This window comes from Miscanthus floridulus, chromosome 9 (genome assembly GCF_019320115.1).
Source record: "Miscanthus floridulus cultivar M001 chromosome 9, ASM1932011v1, whole genome shotgun sequence".
Classification (NCBI taxonomy): Eukaryota; Viridiplantae; Streptophyta; class Magnoliopsida; order Poales; family Poaceae; genus Miscanthus; species Miscanthus floridulus.
The window spans coordinates 112,094,760-112,113,044 of NC_089588.1; the positions used below are offsets into that span (position 1 = coordinate 112,094,760).

At 55.3% G+C, this 18,285-nt stretch overlaps 2 protein-coding genes across 2 annotated transcripts; both read right to left on the reverse strand.

The window, feature by feature from the left end:
- Positions 1 to 588: 588 nt before the first annotated feature.
- LOC136480586 (UDP-glycosyltransferase 91A1-like) lies at positions 589 to 1,203 on the reverse strand. Its single transcript, XM_066478084.1, has one exon. The coding sequence runs from the start codon at positions 1,201 to 1,203 to the stop codon at positions 589 to 591; it is 615 nt and encodes a 204-aa protein (XP_066334181.1).
- Positions 1,204 to 4,821: 3,618 nt separating this feature from the next.
- On the reverse strand, positions 4,822 to 6,631 carry LOC136482665 (UDP-glycosyltransferase 91D2-like). The gene has a single exon (XM_066479873.1). The coding sequence runs from the start codon at positions 6,492 to 6,494 to the stop codon at positions 5,088 to 5,090; it is 1,407 nt and encodes a 468-aa protein (XP_066335970.1). The 5' UTR covers positions 6,495 to 6,631; the 3' UTR covers positions 4,822 to 5,087.
- Between the last annotated feature and the right edge of the window lie 11,654 nt (positions 6,632 to 18,285).

Sequence of the window (18,285 nt, forward strand, 5' to 3'; positions counted from 1 at the left end):
CATTTTATGCAAACTTATGGGTTCTTATATTAATTAGTTTGTGGGTTTAATTAGTTTGTGGGTTGGAATAGGTTGGGTTGAAACTATAAAAAATATGGGGTGGGTTGAAGAAGGGAGTTAATTTGCTAGGGCCTAGGGGTTTGATTGGATATAGGGTGGGTTTTAGGCTTTTAATTAGCCCATTAACAGGCCTCCTTCCTACTCCATTCCGCAAAACTTGTATTAAAATAATGTTATGGAAGCATTTGTATCAATGTCAAATACTTTAACAAAGAGAAAGAGCAACACCGTCTTAGTGTTACCATGACGTGTACTTCATCGAATAAATTTCAGTTTGTTTTTTAACCGTAAATATGTACTGGATAGGTGCAAATGCAGAATATTCAAAGAAGAGCCGCCTCCATTAGAAACAGCGACGAAACTAAATATCGAAATAAACAGCTCATCTTTCTCCATCAATTAAAACCCTTTACAACCGCCTCTACCAGCACAGTTCTTTATTGAATACTACATGCTTTTTCCATCATCTACAACACTACCAGTGTTCAAAACCCTGAATCAATACAAATAACCATGCAAAAGTAAGTCTTAGCTGGAGCTGGGCAGGGCAGCAGTAGACTTGCCATCACTACTTGTGTAAGATCTAAGCTGCTCAATAAACTGGTCGATGTACTTCTCGTGAAGCTCTTTATCGGCTACTTGCATCTTCAGTGCATTTGCTCTAAAGACCCTCTTGGAATCTTCCTCTACCATGACGGTCCGGACCGCACATGCGATTCCATGGCGGTCAAAGGACCCGTCACCCTCATCCCTTGCCACCTGCAACCCGACCTTCCTCCCCTCCATGAGCCGGGTGGAAGAATGTCCGAATTCGGGACACCACTGGGTTTCCTCAGCGCCCAGAGGAACCGTGTTCCAGCCAACTCCGGCCCATGAGCCATATGGTGCACCAAGTCCACGCGCAGCTAGCGGCACCTCGCTGCCCAGCGCGACGTACACGACCGACTTGGGTGGCTGCGTGTCTAGCCAGCGCACGGTGGCGTCGTCTCTGTTCATGCCGGCGCCACGGCCTCCGTTCGGCGACGGCGGTAGGACGCCGAGTGGGACGAGCGGCTTGCCGAGCAGCGCGGCGGCATGCGAGAAGGCGTGGAGCTCCCACTCGAGGCAGCTCCGCATGGCTGTGATCGCGCACCCCGACTCCATGGGGTTCCCGTCGCCTGCGGAGGGAGGTGCGTTGCCGGATCCGGAGCAGCAAGTCGATTTTTTAATGCTTGAAATTTGCAAAAGGGCCTTCATCTGAGTTGGTTATGTGACTCCTAGATTCAATTTCCCATGGAAGATTGTATCCTCTCGTCTGTCTCATGCCAAAGCACAGGTTTGAAAGTCGATTTTTTATGCTTGAAGTTTAATAAAAACATCCATTATAAAAAAATACACGGGCCATAAAAGTGTATTATTTAGTCATCTGCTGGCAATGCATCATCTGAGTAAAATAGTCAAAGGATGATGTTATCTAAATGGATGTTACGCCCGGCGCTGAAGTGCACACCTGACCAACTAGATAATATTTTTATTAATTGGTGTTGGAAACTTGGAACGCATCATCAATTTTTTTTTGCTACAAGATTTTCAAAAGATGCGCTAATGATAAGAATTAGAAACTGACAAATTGACACAGCCAAGCTACGTGTCTCAGTACGTACGATGCAACCTAAAATGCCTATTAGGCTGTCACGTATTTCAAAGATGTTATGTGATATATAAAGAGAATTAGGATCCTATGACTATCATAGCGTTGTTTCTAAGGGCATGTACAACAGGCGTGCTGGCCGTCGTCACCGGATAGAAGTTTTGCAAAATCCCCCCCCCCCCCCCCCCCCCGGTTCGCAGGAGAGAGAGCGAAGCCGTCGCATCGTGAGACGACGGCGAGCGCTCGTGCTCCCAGACGAAGTCGACTGCTGGCTTCGCGTTGTACAGTGTCGTCATCTTTAGCCGACTCCACGCGGATCCAGTTGCGGGCGCATGAGAGGGAAAAAATCGCGCCAAAAATCTTCACCGACGCCGTCTTCTCCGTTCCAACATCCTCACCGGCGCGCACGCGCGGAGGATGAGCAACGAGCAAGCGTCGCCAGCACCAGGGCAGGGCGGGGCGAGCATGGCATCGGCACTGGGGCGGGGCAGGGCGAGCAGGGCGCCGGCATCAGGGCAGGGCGGGGCAGAGCAGAGCCACACCAGCGGGGAAGCGCTTGGCCGTGCCGGCGGGGACAAGAGCGTGGCGGATCATAGCCAAGCCGGCGAGGAAGAGCAGGGCCGCGCTGGTGGGACAGGGTGCATCCCGACGAGGCAGGCACATGTCGTCTCCAGAATCCTCTCTCCTACTTTACCGATCAAGATTGCTCGCGGCCTCGCCGGAATCTGACCAGGAAAACGCCGTCGTAGTGTGCGCCCTGGTGTCGCCCAAAGCGTAACTCTGTCAGTCTCCGTCGTAATGATGTACTGCTCCATGGCATCTATGAGTATCACATGAAGAACACCGAAACGGATGAGAAGATCGAATGGTTACGGGAACTTATTATGTGAAACCTCACGTCACCATATTCCAGATGCCCCCAATAAACAATGTAATTCATTTTCCTTGAAACCAGTATGCTTCGGTGTTGGTTGTGTTTAGGTAAGCAGAGGGAATATGAAAACTGAATGTTTTTGTTCAGCTACTGAAAACTGATAACCCAATGCACACATTGTGTAATTCTATTTTCAGTTACTTGCATGTTCACTTGATTTTGATTGTGGTCAGTTACCTGATAACTTAATGCTTGTCAACAGGCTCATTTTCAGTTACTTGCATGTCCCCATAGTGTCACCTATCTGCATGTCATCAGGCTCATTTTAAGTTAACTGAATGCTTGATTGCTTGCCATCAGGCTCATTTTCAGTTACCTGATAACAGTATGTTATATTTGATCTATGAAATATGTTATATTACATTATATATGTAATATATGATTTACTTTGAAGGATTTGTTTTGCATCAATTAGAAATACAATGGTATTTAGAAATGATATTCATGATTGATCATGACTACATGCAAGCATTAAACGATTCGTAGACAGCCAAACAAACAGCAGCTGTCTGTGGGTTGTATGAGCTGTCTGATTAGCCGTATGTGTTGTAAATTCTAAAAACTTACAGACAGTAGTTGTCTCTCTGTTGTACATGCCCTAAGGCGATCTTAGATAAAAAAAACTGAGTTGTGTGCAGTCTGTATGACAATAGGCCAAAATATGCGCGTGTTTTCTACAAGATCTCATGCCAAAACTGTGTCTACATAATGATACTGACCCTCTATCTCCCTCATGCTAATCATCACTCGCCATGTCAGCAAAATATCATAGGTGGAATCTAATTAATCCACTGTGAGTAGCCTTAAACAAATACTTCGGTGCAGCATGTCTATTTCACGGTGATAGGCACACGCATACGGGTATCTGTGTGCAAGATACTTCACCAAGTTGCAAAGAAGGGATCTGACATGCTCCCTCAGTCTCATAATTAAACAATGAAAATCTCGTTTCTTGAGTAGTTAAACAATCTCCAGTTTAAAAAATATATACAAATAACTAACATTTATGATGCACAAGAAATATCATTAGATTAATCATGACATATATTCTAATAAACATATTTAAAGATACAAATATTTTGATCTTATTTGTTTGTAAACCTGCTAATGGGACATGCTCCCTCTGTCTACGGAAGCGTGCTGGTCAAACTTTCTTAAGTTTGACTAGGTTTATAGTAAATATTAATAATATTTGTACCTCTAAATAAGTTTATCATGAAAATAGATTTAATGATCTATCTAATGATACTAATTACGTCTTATAAAAGTATTTTCTTGTATATATTTGGTCAAAGTTGAGTATGTTTGACGTTTTGAGAAGCGAGAACGACAGTTAAAAAGGGACGGGGGAGTAAGCAGCCTGTTCGGTTGACTGGTTCATATCGTTGCTGATTCGTGAAGAAGTACTGCTGGCTAGTTTGTATGAGAGAAAAATATTGTTTCGGCTGAAAATTTACGATCGTTTACGACAAGCCATAGCCAAACGAACAGGCCGAAGATTGTTCAACCGTGAAGTGAGACTTTCATTGTTTTTGAGACAGTAGAAGTATTAATGTCTAGATAAGACCAAACCCCAAGACTGCTGAGGCGCAGACGAACCAATATATTTAAATAACTGCTTATTGACAGATTTATCTCCAAGAAAACCAATGTGGACACGATGATATCTCCTGATTGTATATAATTCTATATAGCCAGATAAAATAAAGATGGGTGAACCGTTAGTTTTTATGAATAATATGCCTTTTACCTTTAATTTAGACAATTAGCGCTTGTTTAAGATGAAGAAAGAAAAGAAAAGGATTAAAGATGATTTAGTTTTTTATTCCAATATATCAAGATTAATATTTTTTACGCTAATGAATGTCTGATATTGATATTCTAATTTTTTTTGTCGATACATGGTGGACCGTCCCCCTATAATCCTGAATCTCCCCCTAAATCTATAGGGGCAATTAGAGTTCATCTCCACTACTACACGATGTTTAATGGAGGCGGGCCAAATTGGTTAATGGAGGCGGGCAATGCAACTGTCTCCAATCAAAGGTTACCGTTAATGGAGACCTATACGGAGGCGGTTGCGTTGCCTGCCTCGGTTAATTGATTAACGGAGACGAACACCTTAATTAAGGCAACCGTCTCGGTTAATTCCTATTAACAGAGGGGGTTAGTCAAAGTGCACCGTCTCTCAAAATCATTTGTGCTGTAGTGCTCGCCATGTTGACACATGGGATTTTGCTTTTTCACATCTCCAACAAAGATTATTAAGCTTGAGAAGATGAAAAGTTATCACGTGATGCACAATAACTCCTTCTGATGTGTACACGTGATGTACAGCTCTTTGATGCAACCAACGCTAACTAGAATGCAATTTCTTATTGGACAGACAATGATGCTTCCGTCAGTTTATGCGCGACAAGCCAACAGCCACTAGCAGGATTTAAAAACCTCCAAAACCAAGTCTCAGCTGGGGGTGTAAGATCTAAGTTGCTGCACAAATTCATCGATGTACCTCTCCTGGAGCTCCTCATTGGCTACAACTTCTTGCAACTTCATGGCGTTTGCTAGAAAGATCCTCCTGGTATCTTCTTCAACCATCACGGCCCGCACTGTGTTGGCAATCCCTTGGCGGTCGAAAGACCCATCGTCTTCATCCCTTGGAACCTGCAACCCTACCTTCCTCCCTGCCATGAGACGCGCATTTGGACCTTGGTCGGCGAAGATCGGTAGCATGATCAGAGGGTGCCCATACAGAAGCCCTTCGGTGAGCGAGTTCCGTCCACAGTGCGTCAAGAACGCGCCCACGGCGCCATGCGCCAGTATGGTATTCTGCGGCACCCAGCTCGTGGTCACCATGCCAAGGCCGTGCGTACGCTCCTGGAAGCCCGGAGGGAGGACATCAGCGTCAGGAACGCCCCTGGGCTTCCTCAGCGCCCAGAGGAATCGCGTTCCGGCGAGCTCGAGCCCATGAGCCAGCTCGTGGACCAGCTCCACGCGCAGCGGCACCTCGCTGCCCAGCGCGACGTACACGACCGACTTGGGTGGCTGCGCGTCCAGCCACCGCACGGTGGCGTCGTCTCTGTTCATGCCGGCGCCGCGGCCTCCGTCCGGCGACGGCGGCAGGAGGCCGAGTGGGAGGAGTGGCTTGCCGAGGAGCGCGGCGGCATGCCAGAAGGCGTGGAGCTCCCACTCGGGGCAGCTCCGCATGGCGGTGATCGCGCACCCCTCCAGCGTCAAGGTGATGCGCCGGGCGATCGACATACCTGATGTGCCGACAGGTGTGAACAACGCCGCGTCCCCATCCCACTCGTATCGCGGCATGCCCGCCGGTGGCTCCTCCACGGTGGTGAAGTGCTCGAATATGGAGGCCGCGGCGAGATCCGCGCGGTCCCGCGCCCCGCACGCCCACGCCGCTATCGTGGCCGCGCTGGGCTGGAGCATCGCGCAGGGCACCCTGTGCGCCGCGGCGACGGCGGGCGCCCAGTGGTGGAACGTGTCGACCAAGATCCAGTCCGGCCGGCTCACCTCGTCACCGGCGCACGCGGCGCTCACGAACTCCGTGAACGGCGCGGCGAGGCCGTCGAAGGCCTCCCAGAGCTGCTTGCGCTTGTCGCCGGGGACGTCGTTGGTGGACTCGGCGCCCTCGGGGAGGCCCTCCACCCGTGGGAGCTGGAGCGCCACGAGGTCCACGGCGTGGCGCCGCGGCGGCAGGCGCGCGAGGTTCCTGGGCGTGGAGACGTAGGACACGCGGTGGCCACGCGACGCCAGGCGCTCGGCGAGCTCCAGGTACGGGAGCATGTGGCCGAACGCGAGCCACGGGCAGATCACCATGCGCAGCGGCGGCGGCACTGTTGTCGACTCGGCATCCATGGCGAGGTGATGGATGAGTATCTGTGACAACCAATCAGCTCGATAGCACTACGCACATCGCCGGGCTAGGCGAGCTCTCGTTGTAGCTAAAAAAAGGCCAAAGGGGACGGGGAGTTGTTAATTTGGAGTGCAGCACACTACCTAATAATTTCTAAAATTGTGGAGTCATGTATGCTGAATTGCCGATGGATGTGTCGGAACAAATTACAAGCTAGCCAGCTAGGACAGGGGTAGCATCGAAATTCTCCACTTCACCAATCGACGTTGATCAAGGAACACCTTGAGCTCGCTAATTGGCGCGATGTCGCTCTCGATCGCTATGGCATTATGGCAAGGTACGAATACACACTACGTGAAAAATAATTTTTAGCAACAGTTCGATTTTTTTTTGCAGGGGCGGAGCTACCCCTACAGTGACGTGCTCGGGTGCCCAGACACCAGCCGCCCCTACAAATAGAACAGCAGGGGCGGCTGGTGATACGAGCCGCCCCTACAAATGGGGTCTGATTTGTAGAGGCGGCTCAATCACCAGCCGCTACTGGAGTTGCTATTTGTAGGGGCGGCTAGTGATTGAGCCGCCCCTACAAATGCCCCCGTATACATAGCTCCAATTTGTAGGGGTGGCTCAATCACTAGCCGCCCCTACAAATGACCCACATATAAAACAACAGCAGCACCTTCTTTCTCCTCGGGTCACTCACTCACTCTAACCCGTGAAAGAAAGGTCAGGAGGCCTTGGACACCTCCCAAAAATTATTCTACTAAGGGAGGAAGGTTTTGGTCTTAAATCCTTTGGTGGAGAGGTTGTAGAAGGTAAGAAAATGCTATTCCACATTTTTTTTGAAGTTTTAATGGTTGGTTAGTGAGTAATTAGAGTTTTGTTTTTCTCTCTCTTCTATGGTGCTTGAGCTATTTATGAAGCAAATTAGACATAAATTTTAAATGTACTAGGGTAAATTGGGGAGGGGAATAAGATCATACCCTTATTTGGTCCATGTTTCTTGATTTTAATGAATAATTAGTTAGTTTTATGGATGTTTCATGTGCATGTGGATCTAGATCTAGGGTTTGGTTTTTTTTATTAATTTTATTTTTGTAAATTTATGTTTGATAAAATTGGACTAGGGTTTGTATGAAAGATATTGGGTAAAGTATAATTGTTGCTAATTGTTGTCTTTAAAATTATTTATTGTAATAAATAAATATGTATTTTAATTATTTATGGATAAATGGGCCATTAATTAATTTTTCTCTACCATGGTGTCGGTGCTTTGGAACCAGGGGTCCCTCAACCAACGAGTGAATTTGTGCTGCGTGCCCCTAATCCCGGATGGTGATGCAAAGAGACACAAGGTTTATACTGGTTCAGGCAATCGAGGCCCTACGTCCAGTCCGAGAGATCGATCTTGTATTCCTCGCACCGGAGTGCTCGTAGTAGGAGGTTACAAGCTAGGTGAGAGAGGGAGCTAGCCCCAGGTCTCGGCGTGGGTGGTGCGGGCTGCTTGAGGCGTTGTTCCCAAGCAGCGTAGGAGTGCGAAGTTCTACCGGCGTGTTCCTCTTTCTCCTCCCCTAGAAATGGCCCCGGTCCCTCCCTTTTATACTCTAAGGGAGGACCGGGAACGTACATAGGTTGCTACATAGCGCTTCTACAAATGGGGTGTCGTGTCCGAGCCCTGTAGCCGGCCACTGTTGTTGTGGTATGGTCGATGGAGTGGCTCCGTCCTTGTCGTGCAGAAGCGACACGCCGGTCATACTTGATCTTGTGCGTCGTGGGGCTCCAGTACAGCTTGATGCAGGACATGGCGGGCGACGTGCTGGTCACCGTGTAATGACGTCATAGGGAGCAGCGGCTCTGCAGATGCCGAGGCCGAGCCATCGTGGGGGGCTCGGCAGTCATGGACCCTCAGGCTGCCGAGCCCGTGAAGCAAACTGCCGAGGCCTTGGGGGAGTTATTGGCCCTGGGCACTGATTCCGAGGCCACAGTAGCCTAGACGTGGCTCCCCACGCTGCGTTGTCCTCGGAGCAGGAGTTGGTAGCACAATGAGGTATGGGTGTCAACCATGTGCATGGTGGTTAGCACAGTGACGGGTAACCCCTGCCCAGTCTAAGGGACGTGCAGGTCATCGCGTGATGACGTCGTAGGGGGCCGTGGCTCTGTAGGTGCCGAGGCCAAGCCATCGCGGGGGGCGTTGGCGGACATGGGTCCCCAGGCTGTCGAGCCCCTGAAGCAAACTGCCGAGGCCTTGGAGGGAATTATTGGTCCTGGGTACTGATTCCGAGGCCACAGTAGCCCAGACGTGGCTTCCCACGCTGCGTTGTCCTCGGAGCAGGAGTTGGCAGCACAGTGAGGCATGGGCGTCAACCCATGTGCACGGTGGATAGTACAGTGGCGGGTAACCCCTGCCTAGTCCTGCCTCCTGTCCCATCGGCCATTCTGCTGTACTGTGCCGAGCATGCCGTTGTCGTCAGGGGCAGCAGTTGGCTGAGTTGATGCGACACGACGTTTTGTCAGAGGGACGGGAGAAGGAAGAGGAGCGGAGTGCTGCCGAGCCTGCCTTGCGCGAGACGGAGGGTCGGTGGCCTGGCCGAGGCCTTTGGCGGGGAATCGCTCGGGGTCAGTAGTGAGGGGGCCTCGGGCGAATCGGAGAATCAGCCGAGGCCCGCGGCGATGGGCCTCGGGCGAGTCGGAGAATCGGCCGAGGCCCTTGGAGCCTCGGGCGAGTCGGAGAATCGGCCGAGGCCGGCAGCGTTTAGCTGGTTTCGATCTTTACGAAGTCTAAGCAGTTGTTTTTTGGGTCTTGCTTAGGGTACCCCTTCTCGCGGTACCCGACAGTAGCCCCCGAGCCTTGGGGGGAGTGGAGGCACTCCCCCTGAGGTTCCGACGAGAATTGGCTCTTGATAGTTCCTGTCGGGATGGCGTTTTGTATTCGAGGTTTCGGTGGGTGCGCGCGAGCGCACCCGCCGGGTGTAGCCCCCGAGGCCCTGGAGGAGTGATTTCACTTCTTCAGGGGCTTTTTTCTCTTTCGAGTGAGGTGTTTTCGTCGTGTTTGCCGGGCCCGTGGGCGCGAGTTCGGATCGCGGGGCCTCGACGATGTCGCAGAAAGAGCCCCTTAGCCTCCGCCTGGAGCGAGAGGGCCGTCAGGGGTTCTCCCGGCTTTTTGTATGACCCTCGTGCTTCCTTTTCGCTCGGAAGGAGGGGTGGAAGATGCCATGCTACCCTCGGTGGGCGCGAGCGATGGCATTTCCGGTGAGCTGTTATCGGGTAAGTCCGAGTGGAGGCCCGTACCCCGTTCGCTGGGGGTCGGCTAGCGGTCCGGAGACGCGCTCCAAGAATACCGGCGGGTTTCTCTAGTGGGTGCCGAGGCCGTTCGCTGGGCCTCGGTGGCTCGGTGCCTCCCTACGGTGGGATCCCATTCGGAGACCTCCCTGCCGGTCTCGGACACGACCCGGGGCGCGCCTGTACCGGCTCGCCCGTGGTCGTCCCTGACTCCTTTATCCTGGGGCGGCTGTCGAAACCCCTGGGGGCCCAGTCTTCGAACCCCTGGACCGTAACGGGCTTGGGTCGCTTTGTCTTTATCTTGGGTGCAGGAAGAGCCCCCGAGCCTCTGCACGGAGCAAGAGGGCGGTCAGGGGTCCTCCCGACTTTTTTGTTCGTCCCCCGCACGTCCTTTTCGTTTGGACGGGGGGGGCTGTTTGCCGAGCCCACTCGTGTGCGAGCTTGGGCCGCTGGGTCTCGGCAAAGTTGCAGGAGGAACCCCCGAGTCTCTCGCACGGAGCGAGAGAGCGGTCAGAGGTCCCCCTGGCTTTTGGTTCGCCCCTCGCGCGTGAGGGTCTGTCTGCCGAGCCCCCCTCGGGTGCGAGGCTAGGTCGCGGGGTCTCGGCGTCTTTTGCAGAAGGAGCTCCCTAGCCTCTGCGCGGGGCGAGAGGACCGTCAGGAGTTCTTCTGGCTTTTTGAACGACCCTCGCGCTTCCTTTTCGCTCGGAAGGAGGGTTTGTTTTGCCGAGCCCCCTCGTGTGCGAGTCTTAAGCCGCTGGGCCTCGGCAATGTTTTGCAGGAAGGGTCCCTTAGCCTCTGCGCGGAGCAAGAGGGCCGTTAGGGATTCTCCTGACTTTTTGAACGACCCTCGCGCTTCCTTTTCGCTCGGAAGGAGGGTTTGTTTTGCCGAGCCCCGTCGTGTGCCGAGCCCCGTCGTGTGCGAGGGTAAGTTCCGCTGGATCGTGTTCCTTGTTCATTTGTTTCGGTTCGCGTTTGACTCCTGCCCCTTCGTTGCGACGTAGATCTAGAGAAAGAGGCTTCCCAGGCGGCTGAGGCCTCCGTCGCAGCGCAAGCGGCGCTGGATGTTGAGGTCCGAGAGCACGAGGCTCTATGCAGCGCTGTTCGTACCGCCTGCGAGGCCCTGGACGTCGAGGAGGTCCAATCAGCCAGCTCCCTTGGGAGCCGCCTGATTGCATTGAGCGGCCGCGTCGACGTGAGGCTCCAGGGGGCGTTGCACACAGGTGTCAAGCGTGCCCTGGCCGTCGTCTCCTCGCACTACGCCATCAACCTCGAGGCTGTCAGCGATGGCTACGTGTTGCCAGAAGATGACGAGGAGGCAGATGCGGAGGTCGCGAAGCTGCTGGAGGCGGCCGAGGCACCTGGCACAGCGCTGGCCCGTCTATTTGAAGAAGAGGTGGTCCCTCCCGCGCCGGCCGCCGGTCCTTGAGCTTTGATCTGGGCCAAAAGGGGTCATGTAACTGGATTGGGTTAGTTGTCATATCGTGACGTCTTTGTGGCCATCAAGGCCTGTAAAGTATTTGCGTACGTGCGTCTTTTAATTGTTTTCTGTTCTACTTCCGAGCCTGTGCCCTCTGTCTCGATCTTGGGAACCCGCAAAGAAATCCCTCGGGACCTAAGCCGTCCTTCGGCGAAGGGTGGTGAGGGAGCTGCCGTAGCCCAGAGGCGTAGGCCGTTCTCACGTCTCGACCGGCCCTTTGGCCTTCAGACAAACTTTTGGTCTTTGGGTTTTTTGTGAGGGTCCCGTCGGAGCGTGAGAGAGTTTGGCGTAGAAATTTTTTGAAAGACCATTAACAAATGGTGTTTGAGACTTAGGGGGTTCCCCTTTTTAGCCCCCGAGGGGGGCTCGGCTTTGTAGAGGCAGAGCCGAGTCCCCCTTATAGCGCTATTGTGACGTCGAGCCCCTATTGATAGACAAGCTCTCTGCATAGAACTTCCTCGGAGCCTACGCTGTCCTTTGGGTGAAAAGGTGGTGAGGGAGCTGCCGTAGCCTGGAGGCGTGGGTCGTTCTCACGGCTCGGCCAGTCTTTTCGCTTTTGAGACGATCGTGCGGTCCTTAGGTTCTATACAATCGATTTGTCTATCAGGGGGGTTCCACGAAAGATTATAGCAACTAAGAACGCTTCTTTATTGTATTTCGAGAAACCATGTAAACAACGTTTGGAAATTTAAGGGTAGAAACGACGTAGCTGTTCTATGTTCCAAGCGTTTGTGAAGATTTCGCCCTTCTCGTTGGCCAACTTGTAGGTCCCGGGCTTCAGCACTTGAGCGATGATGTACGGCCCTTCCCAGGGTGGGGTCAGCTTGTGGCGGCCCTTGTTGCTCTGCCTCCGTCTCAGCACCAGGTCGCCCACCTTCAGGTCTCGTCTTTGGATGCGCCGGGCTTGGTAGCGTCGTAGGGCTTGCTGGTACCTGGCTGAGTGTAGCAGCGCGACGTCTCGGGCTTCCTCCAGTTGGTCGAGGGCGTCTTCGCGGGCAGTGCGGTTGCTTTGCTCGTTGTATGCCTGTAGCCTCGGGGAACCATATTCTAGGTCAGTGGGGAGGATGGCCTCGGCTCCATAGACCAGGAAGAACGGTGTGAACCCCGTGGCTCGGCTCGGGGTATTCCTTAGGCTCCAGATGACTGACGGGAGTTCGGCGAGCCATTTCTTGCCAAACTTCTTCAACCGATTGAATATTCTTGGCTTAAGGCCTTGTAGGATCATGCCGTTGGCACGCTCTACTTGGCCATTCGTCCTTGGGTGCCCTACGGCTGACCAGGCCACCCGGATGTGGTGGTCGTCGCAGAAAGTTAGGAATTTGCGACCGGTGAATTATGTCCCATTGTCAGTGATGATGGTATTAGGAACCCCGAACCTGTGGATGATATCCGTAAAAAACAGCACCGCTTGCTCGGATTTGATCTAAGCGATCGGGCGAGCCTCGATCCATTTGGAGAATTTGTCGATAGCTACCAGCAGATGGGTATAGCCCCCGGGTGCCTTCTGCAGAGGCCCAACCATGTCCAGCCCCCACACAGCGAATGGCCATGTGATGGGGATGGTTTGGAGGGCTTGGGCCGGGAGGTGCGTCTGTCGAGCGTAGTACTGGCATCCCTCGCAGGAGCGTACTAGCCTCGTGGCGTCTGCCACCGCCGTTGGCCAATAGAAACCTTGGCGGAAGGCGTTACCCACGAGCGCCCGAGGCGCCGCGTGGTGCCCGCAGACTCCCGCGTGCAAGTCCCAAAGTAAGGATTGGCCAGCCTCGGTGGTGATGCATCGTTGGAGAATACTGGATGGGCTGCGCCTATACAACTCGCTATTGCAGAGGACGTAAGTCTTGGCGCGTCGCGCAAGCCGCCGGGCTTCGGTTCTGTCAGCAGGAAGTTCTCCTCGAACGAGGCGATCAAGGAAAGGGACTCGCCAGTCCGTTCCTGGATCGGCCTCGGGAGGCTCTGCGTCAATTGCCATGGCCTCGGGCCCGGCGGGCGAGGTCTCGGTGGCAAAGGAGGCCTCGGGCCCTGCGGTGGGCTCGGCTGATGGGCCCTCTTCCGTCGAGGCGTAGTCGACGGATGGCTTGTGGAGGTCTCTGGCGAAGACGTTCGGGGGAACCGGGGTCCGTGCCGACGCCATCTTTGCTAGTTCGTCCGCGGCCTCGTTGAACTTTCGTGCAACGTGGCTGAGTTCGAGACCGTCGAACTTGTTCTCCAGGCGACGTACTATCGCGCAGTACGCCTTCATTTTGGGGTCATGGCAGCTTGACTCTTTCGTCACCTGATCGACGACGAGCTGCGAATCACCCCGTACGTCGAGACGTCGCACTCCAAGTTCGATGGCGATTTGCAGGCCGTTGACGAGGGCCTCGTATTCGGCGACATTGTTGGAGGCGGCGAAGTGAAGCCGGATCATGTAGCGCATGTGTACTCTGAGGGGCGAGACCAGGAGCAGGCCCGCGCCGGCCCCAGTTTTCATCAGAGACCCGTCGAAGTACATGGTCCAGCATTCTGATTGGATCTGAACGGGTGGCAGCTGTGTGTCGGTCCATTCGGCTACAAAGTCAGACATGACCTGTGATTTGATCGCCTTCCAAGGCGCGAAAGACAAGGTTTCCCCCATGAGTTCGACAGCCCACTTGGCTATTCTACCCGAGGCCTCCCGGTTTTGGATTATCTCTCCCAGAGGGAAAGACGACACCACAGTCACCGGGTGGGATTCGAAGTAGTGACGCAGCTTGCGTCTAGCCAAGACTACGGTGTAAACCAGCTTCTGGATGTGGGGGTAACGTGTCTTAGTCTCGGAGAGCACTTCGCTGATGAAGTAAACAGGTCGTTGGACGGGTAGAGCATGTCCCTTCTCCTGCCTCTCGACTACTATGGCCGCGCTGACCACTTGGGTCGTCGCAGTGACGTAGAGTAAGAGGCGCTCGCCCTCGGTGGGTGGAACTAGGACGGGGGAGGGGGTGGTGAGCAGTGCTTTGAGCCTGGCGAGGGCTTCCTCGGCCTCGGTGGTCCAAGAAAAGCGCTCGGACTTTCTCAAGAGGCGGTACAGGGGCAGGCCTTTTTCGCCGAGGCGCGAGATGAAGCGGCTTAGGGCCGCAAGGCATCCCATGACCCTCTGCACCCCTTTGAGGTCCCAGATCGGGCCCATGTTGGTCACGGCCGAGACCTTCTCCGGGTTGGCCTCGATCCCTCGTTCTGAGACTATGAATCCCAAGAGCATGCCTCGGGGAACCCCGAAGACACACTTCTCAGGGTTGAGCTTGATGCCCTTCTCTCTGAGACATGTGAAGGCAATCTCCAAATCGCCGACGAGATCCCTGGCCTTCCTGGACTTGACTACGATGTCATCTACGTAGGCCTCGACGGTTCGCCCGATGTGTTCACCAAAGACTTGGATCATGCACCGTTGGTAAGTAGCCCCTGCGTTTCTGAGGCCGAACGGCATGGTTATGTAGCAGTACATGCCGAATGGAGTGATGAAAGAAGTCGCGAGCTGGTCGGACTCTTTCATCTTGATTTGGTGGTAACCGGAATATGCATCAAGGAAGGAGAGGATTTCGCATCCTGCAGTGGAGTCGACGATTTGGTCAATTCGTGGTAGTGGGAATGGGACTTTCGGGCATGCTTTATTTAGACCAGTGTAGTCCACGCACATCCTCCACTTGCCACTTTTCTTTCTGACTAATACAGGGTTAGCCAACCACTCTGGATGGAATACTTCCTTGATGAACCCGGCTGCCATGAGCTTCTGCAATTCTTCGCCGATGGCCCTGCGCTTCTCCTCGTCAAATCGGCGCAGGCGCTGCCTTGCCGGCCTGGAGCCTGCCCGGATATCTAAGGCGTGCTCGGCGACCTCCCTTGGTATGCCCGGCATGTCCGAGGGACTCCATGCGAACATATCGACGTTCGCACGGAGAAAGTCGACGAGCACGGCCTCCTATTTGCTGTCGAGGGTGGCGCCGATCTTCAGTTCTCGGCCATCGGGGACGGTGGGATCGACGGGGATGGGCTTGACGGCCTCCGCGGGCTCGAAGGTCCCGGCGCGCCGCTTGGCGTCGGGAACCTCGCCACCAAGCTGGACGAGATCGGCGATGAGGGTCTCAGCCTCCACGATGGCCTCGGCGTACTCGATGCACTCGACGTCGCAGTCGTACGCATGTTCGTACGTGGACTCGACGGTGATGATGCCGTTGGGGCCTGGCATCTTGAGCTTGAGGTAGGTGTAGTTGGGGATCGCCATGAACCTGGCGTAGCACGGGCGCCCCAAGATGGCGTGGTAAGCCCCCTTGAATTCAACCACCTCGAAGGTGAGGACCTCCTTGCGGTAGTTGGAGGGAGTGCCGAAGCAGACGGGTAAGTCGATGCGCCCGAGGGGTCACGTGCGCTTTCCTGGCACGATGCCGTGGAAGGGCGCGGAACCGCCTCGGAGCCGCGATTGGTCGAGCTCCAGGAGCTCCAGAGTGTTGACGTAGAGGATGTTGAGGCCGCTGCCTCCGTCCATGAGCACTTTGGTAAGTCGGGTGTTGCCGACGATCGGGTCGATGACGAGCGGGTACCGCCCGGGGTTTGGAACATAGTCGGGGTGGTCATCCTGGTCAAAGGTGATTGCCTCCCGAGACCAGTCGAGGTACCGGGGGGTGGCTACCTTGACCGAGAAAACCTCCCGGCGTTCCCTCTTTCGCTGGCGCGCCGAGAGGCATGCCGAGGGTCCGCCAAAGATCATGAAAGCGTTGCGTACCTCGGGGAACCCGTCGTCCTTGTCCTCGTTCCGACCGCCGGGGCCCTTCTGCTTGGCGTCGTCGTCGGGGAGCCCGAGCCTGGCGTAGTAGCACCGGAGCATGGTGCACTCCTCGAGGGCATGCTTCACCGGACCTTGATGGTAAGGGCAGGGCTTCTTTAGCATGTCATCAAATAGCCCGGGGCCGCGGGGGCCACGGGGATTCCTGCGATCCATCGTGGCGACATGGACGGCCTCGAGAACTTCCTGCTTCCCTGGGCGACCCTTCTTCTTTTTCTTAGGGAGGTGGGGGGCTGAGGCCTCGGGGGCCTCTTCCCTCCGCTTCCCCTTGGGATCGGTGTTGGGGAAGATGGCTCCGACGGCCTCTTCCCCTGAGGCGAAGCTGGTGGCGATGTCGAGGAGCGTGGCAGCAGAGCGCGGGACGTTGCGTCCTAACTCTCGGACCAAGTCCCGACAAGTGGTGCTGGAGAGGAAAGCCTGGACGATCTCCGAGTCGCCGGCGCTGGGTAGCTCGGTGCACTGTTTGGAGAAGCGCCGGATGAAGTCTCGGAGAGACTCGTCTGGCTTCTGGCGGCAGCTTTTCAGATCCCAGGAATTCCCAGGGCGTACGTATGTGCCCTGGAAGTTCCCGACGAAGATCCTAACCAAGTCGCGCCAGTCGTGGATTTGCGAGGGAGGGAGATGCTCGAGCCAGGCTCGTGCCGAGTCCGACAAGAGCAGAGGGAGATTGCGGATGATGAGCAGGTCATCGTCCGCGCCACCTAGCTGGCAGGCCAGGCGGTAATCGGCGAGCCAGAGTTCCGGGTTGGTCTCACCGCTGTATTTCGCGAGGTTGGCCGGCTGTCGGAACCGGGCGGGGAAAGGAGCAACACGGATGGCCCTGCTGAAGACCCGAGGTCCTGGCGGCTCAGGGGAAGGACTGCGGTCCTCACCGCTGTCGTAGCGACCGCCTCGGTGTGGGTGGTAGCCCCGGGCGGCTCCGTCGTCGTGGCGCCGTCGCCTGCCAACTACCTCGTGGTCGCCCTGTGCCTCGCGTTGGTCCCTAAGTCGGTCGCGCACCGAGGGGGCCCTGTTGACCGTTGGCGCGCGAGCGTCCTCGGGACGGACCGAGGCAACCTGGCCCCGGCGAGGCTGCGCTGTGGGTTGCTCCGAGGTGCCTCCGCGCCGGCGGGAGGCGGAACTTTCGGCCTGCTGCACCGCTGCGGTCTCGAGAAGATCGCGGAGCTCTCCGCGGACCCGTCGCCCCTCGGTGGTGGAGGGCTCGGGCATCGCTCGGACCAGCATCGCAGCTGCTGCGACATTCTGGCTAGCACGATTAAAGATTGGGGGTAGCTCTCCCCCCTCGTTGTCGTTGATGCGGTGATGGACGTCGCGGGCCCTCCCCCAGGCCCCTCCGCCCTCACCGCGCCCTTGCTGCTCCTGCTCGAGAGTGTCCCGAAGCTGTTGCAGAAGGAGTCGGTCTTGTTCGACCTTGTTTCGAAGCTCGCGGAGCTGCTCCAGGTCTGGGCGTCGATGCCCCCCACGAACGGGATTCTCGTTCCGTGCCGCCGGGGCCTCGAGACGCGGAGGTGTGGCGTCGCCCGCCCCTGCCCGGGGCGGGGAATGGTTGCCTGTCCTTTCGTCCTCTTCACCTGCCCTTGGCATCCCGAGCCCGACGTGGAAGCACTCACGAGATGGATCGTAAGTCCCTTCATCGTCAGAGTCGGAGTAGCCGAGGCAGTAGTCGCTTGCGGCCAAGAATTGGCGCAAAGCCCCAGGGTTGTGGAGTTCGGAGAAATCCACCCTGGGCCATGCCTCGTCCTCGTCCGAGGGGTCGGAGCGGGTGCTCAGGTCGAGAGCGAAGCGCTGGCGGCGTTCCGAAGGGTGCTCGTGAGTGGCAGCGTATGCGTAGGTGTAAGAGGCGGCGGCATTTCTCAACCCAAAGGGGTATGGGGACGGTGCCGTCTCCATATTCTGCCCCGCCTGGGTCGGCACTTCAGGGAGTGGTGGAGCGGAGCTAGACGACTGGGCGTCGCCGCGAGCCACCGGCGATTTTCCTTCGTCCATGCTCAGGCCAGACAGGTCCCCAGCCAGGGACCCCGTACCAACAGCTGGTCGTAGGGCATCGGCGGGGAGGGGCGTGCCGCCCTGGGCTCGTGTAGCTTCGGGGTGGCCTTGCCCGCGTCGCGCCTGGCGAGCGTGGCGAGAGCGGCCGCCTTGGCGCCGCCTGCGCCTGGGCTGCCGGGGCGTGACTTCATCGTCGGACGGTGGGGTTCAAGGAGTGAGGAGCACCATGTCGTACTCATGCCCTAGAGACATGAAC

What these genes read in the sequence shown, in the direction of transcription:
- LOC136482665 (XM_066479873.1), bottom strand. Translation starts at nt 6,494, where the DNA reads ATGGATGCCGAGTCGACAACAGTGCCGCCGCCGCTGCGCATGGTGATC.
- LOC136480586 (XM_066478084.1), bottom strand. Translation starts at nt 1,203, where the DNA reads ATGGAGTCGGGGTGCGCGATCACAGCCATGCGGAGCTGCCTCGAGTGG.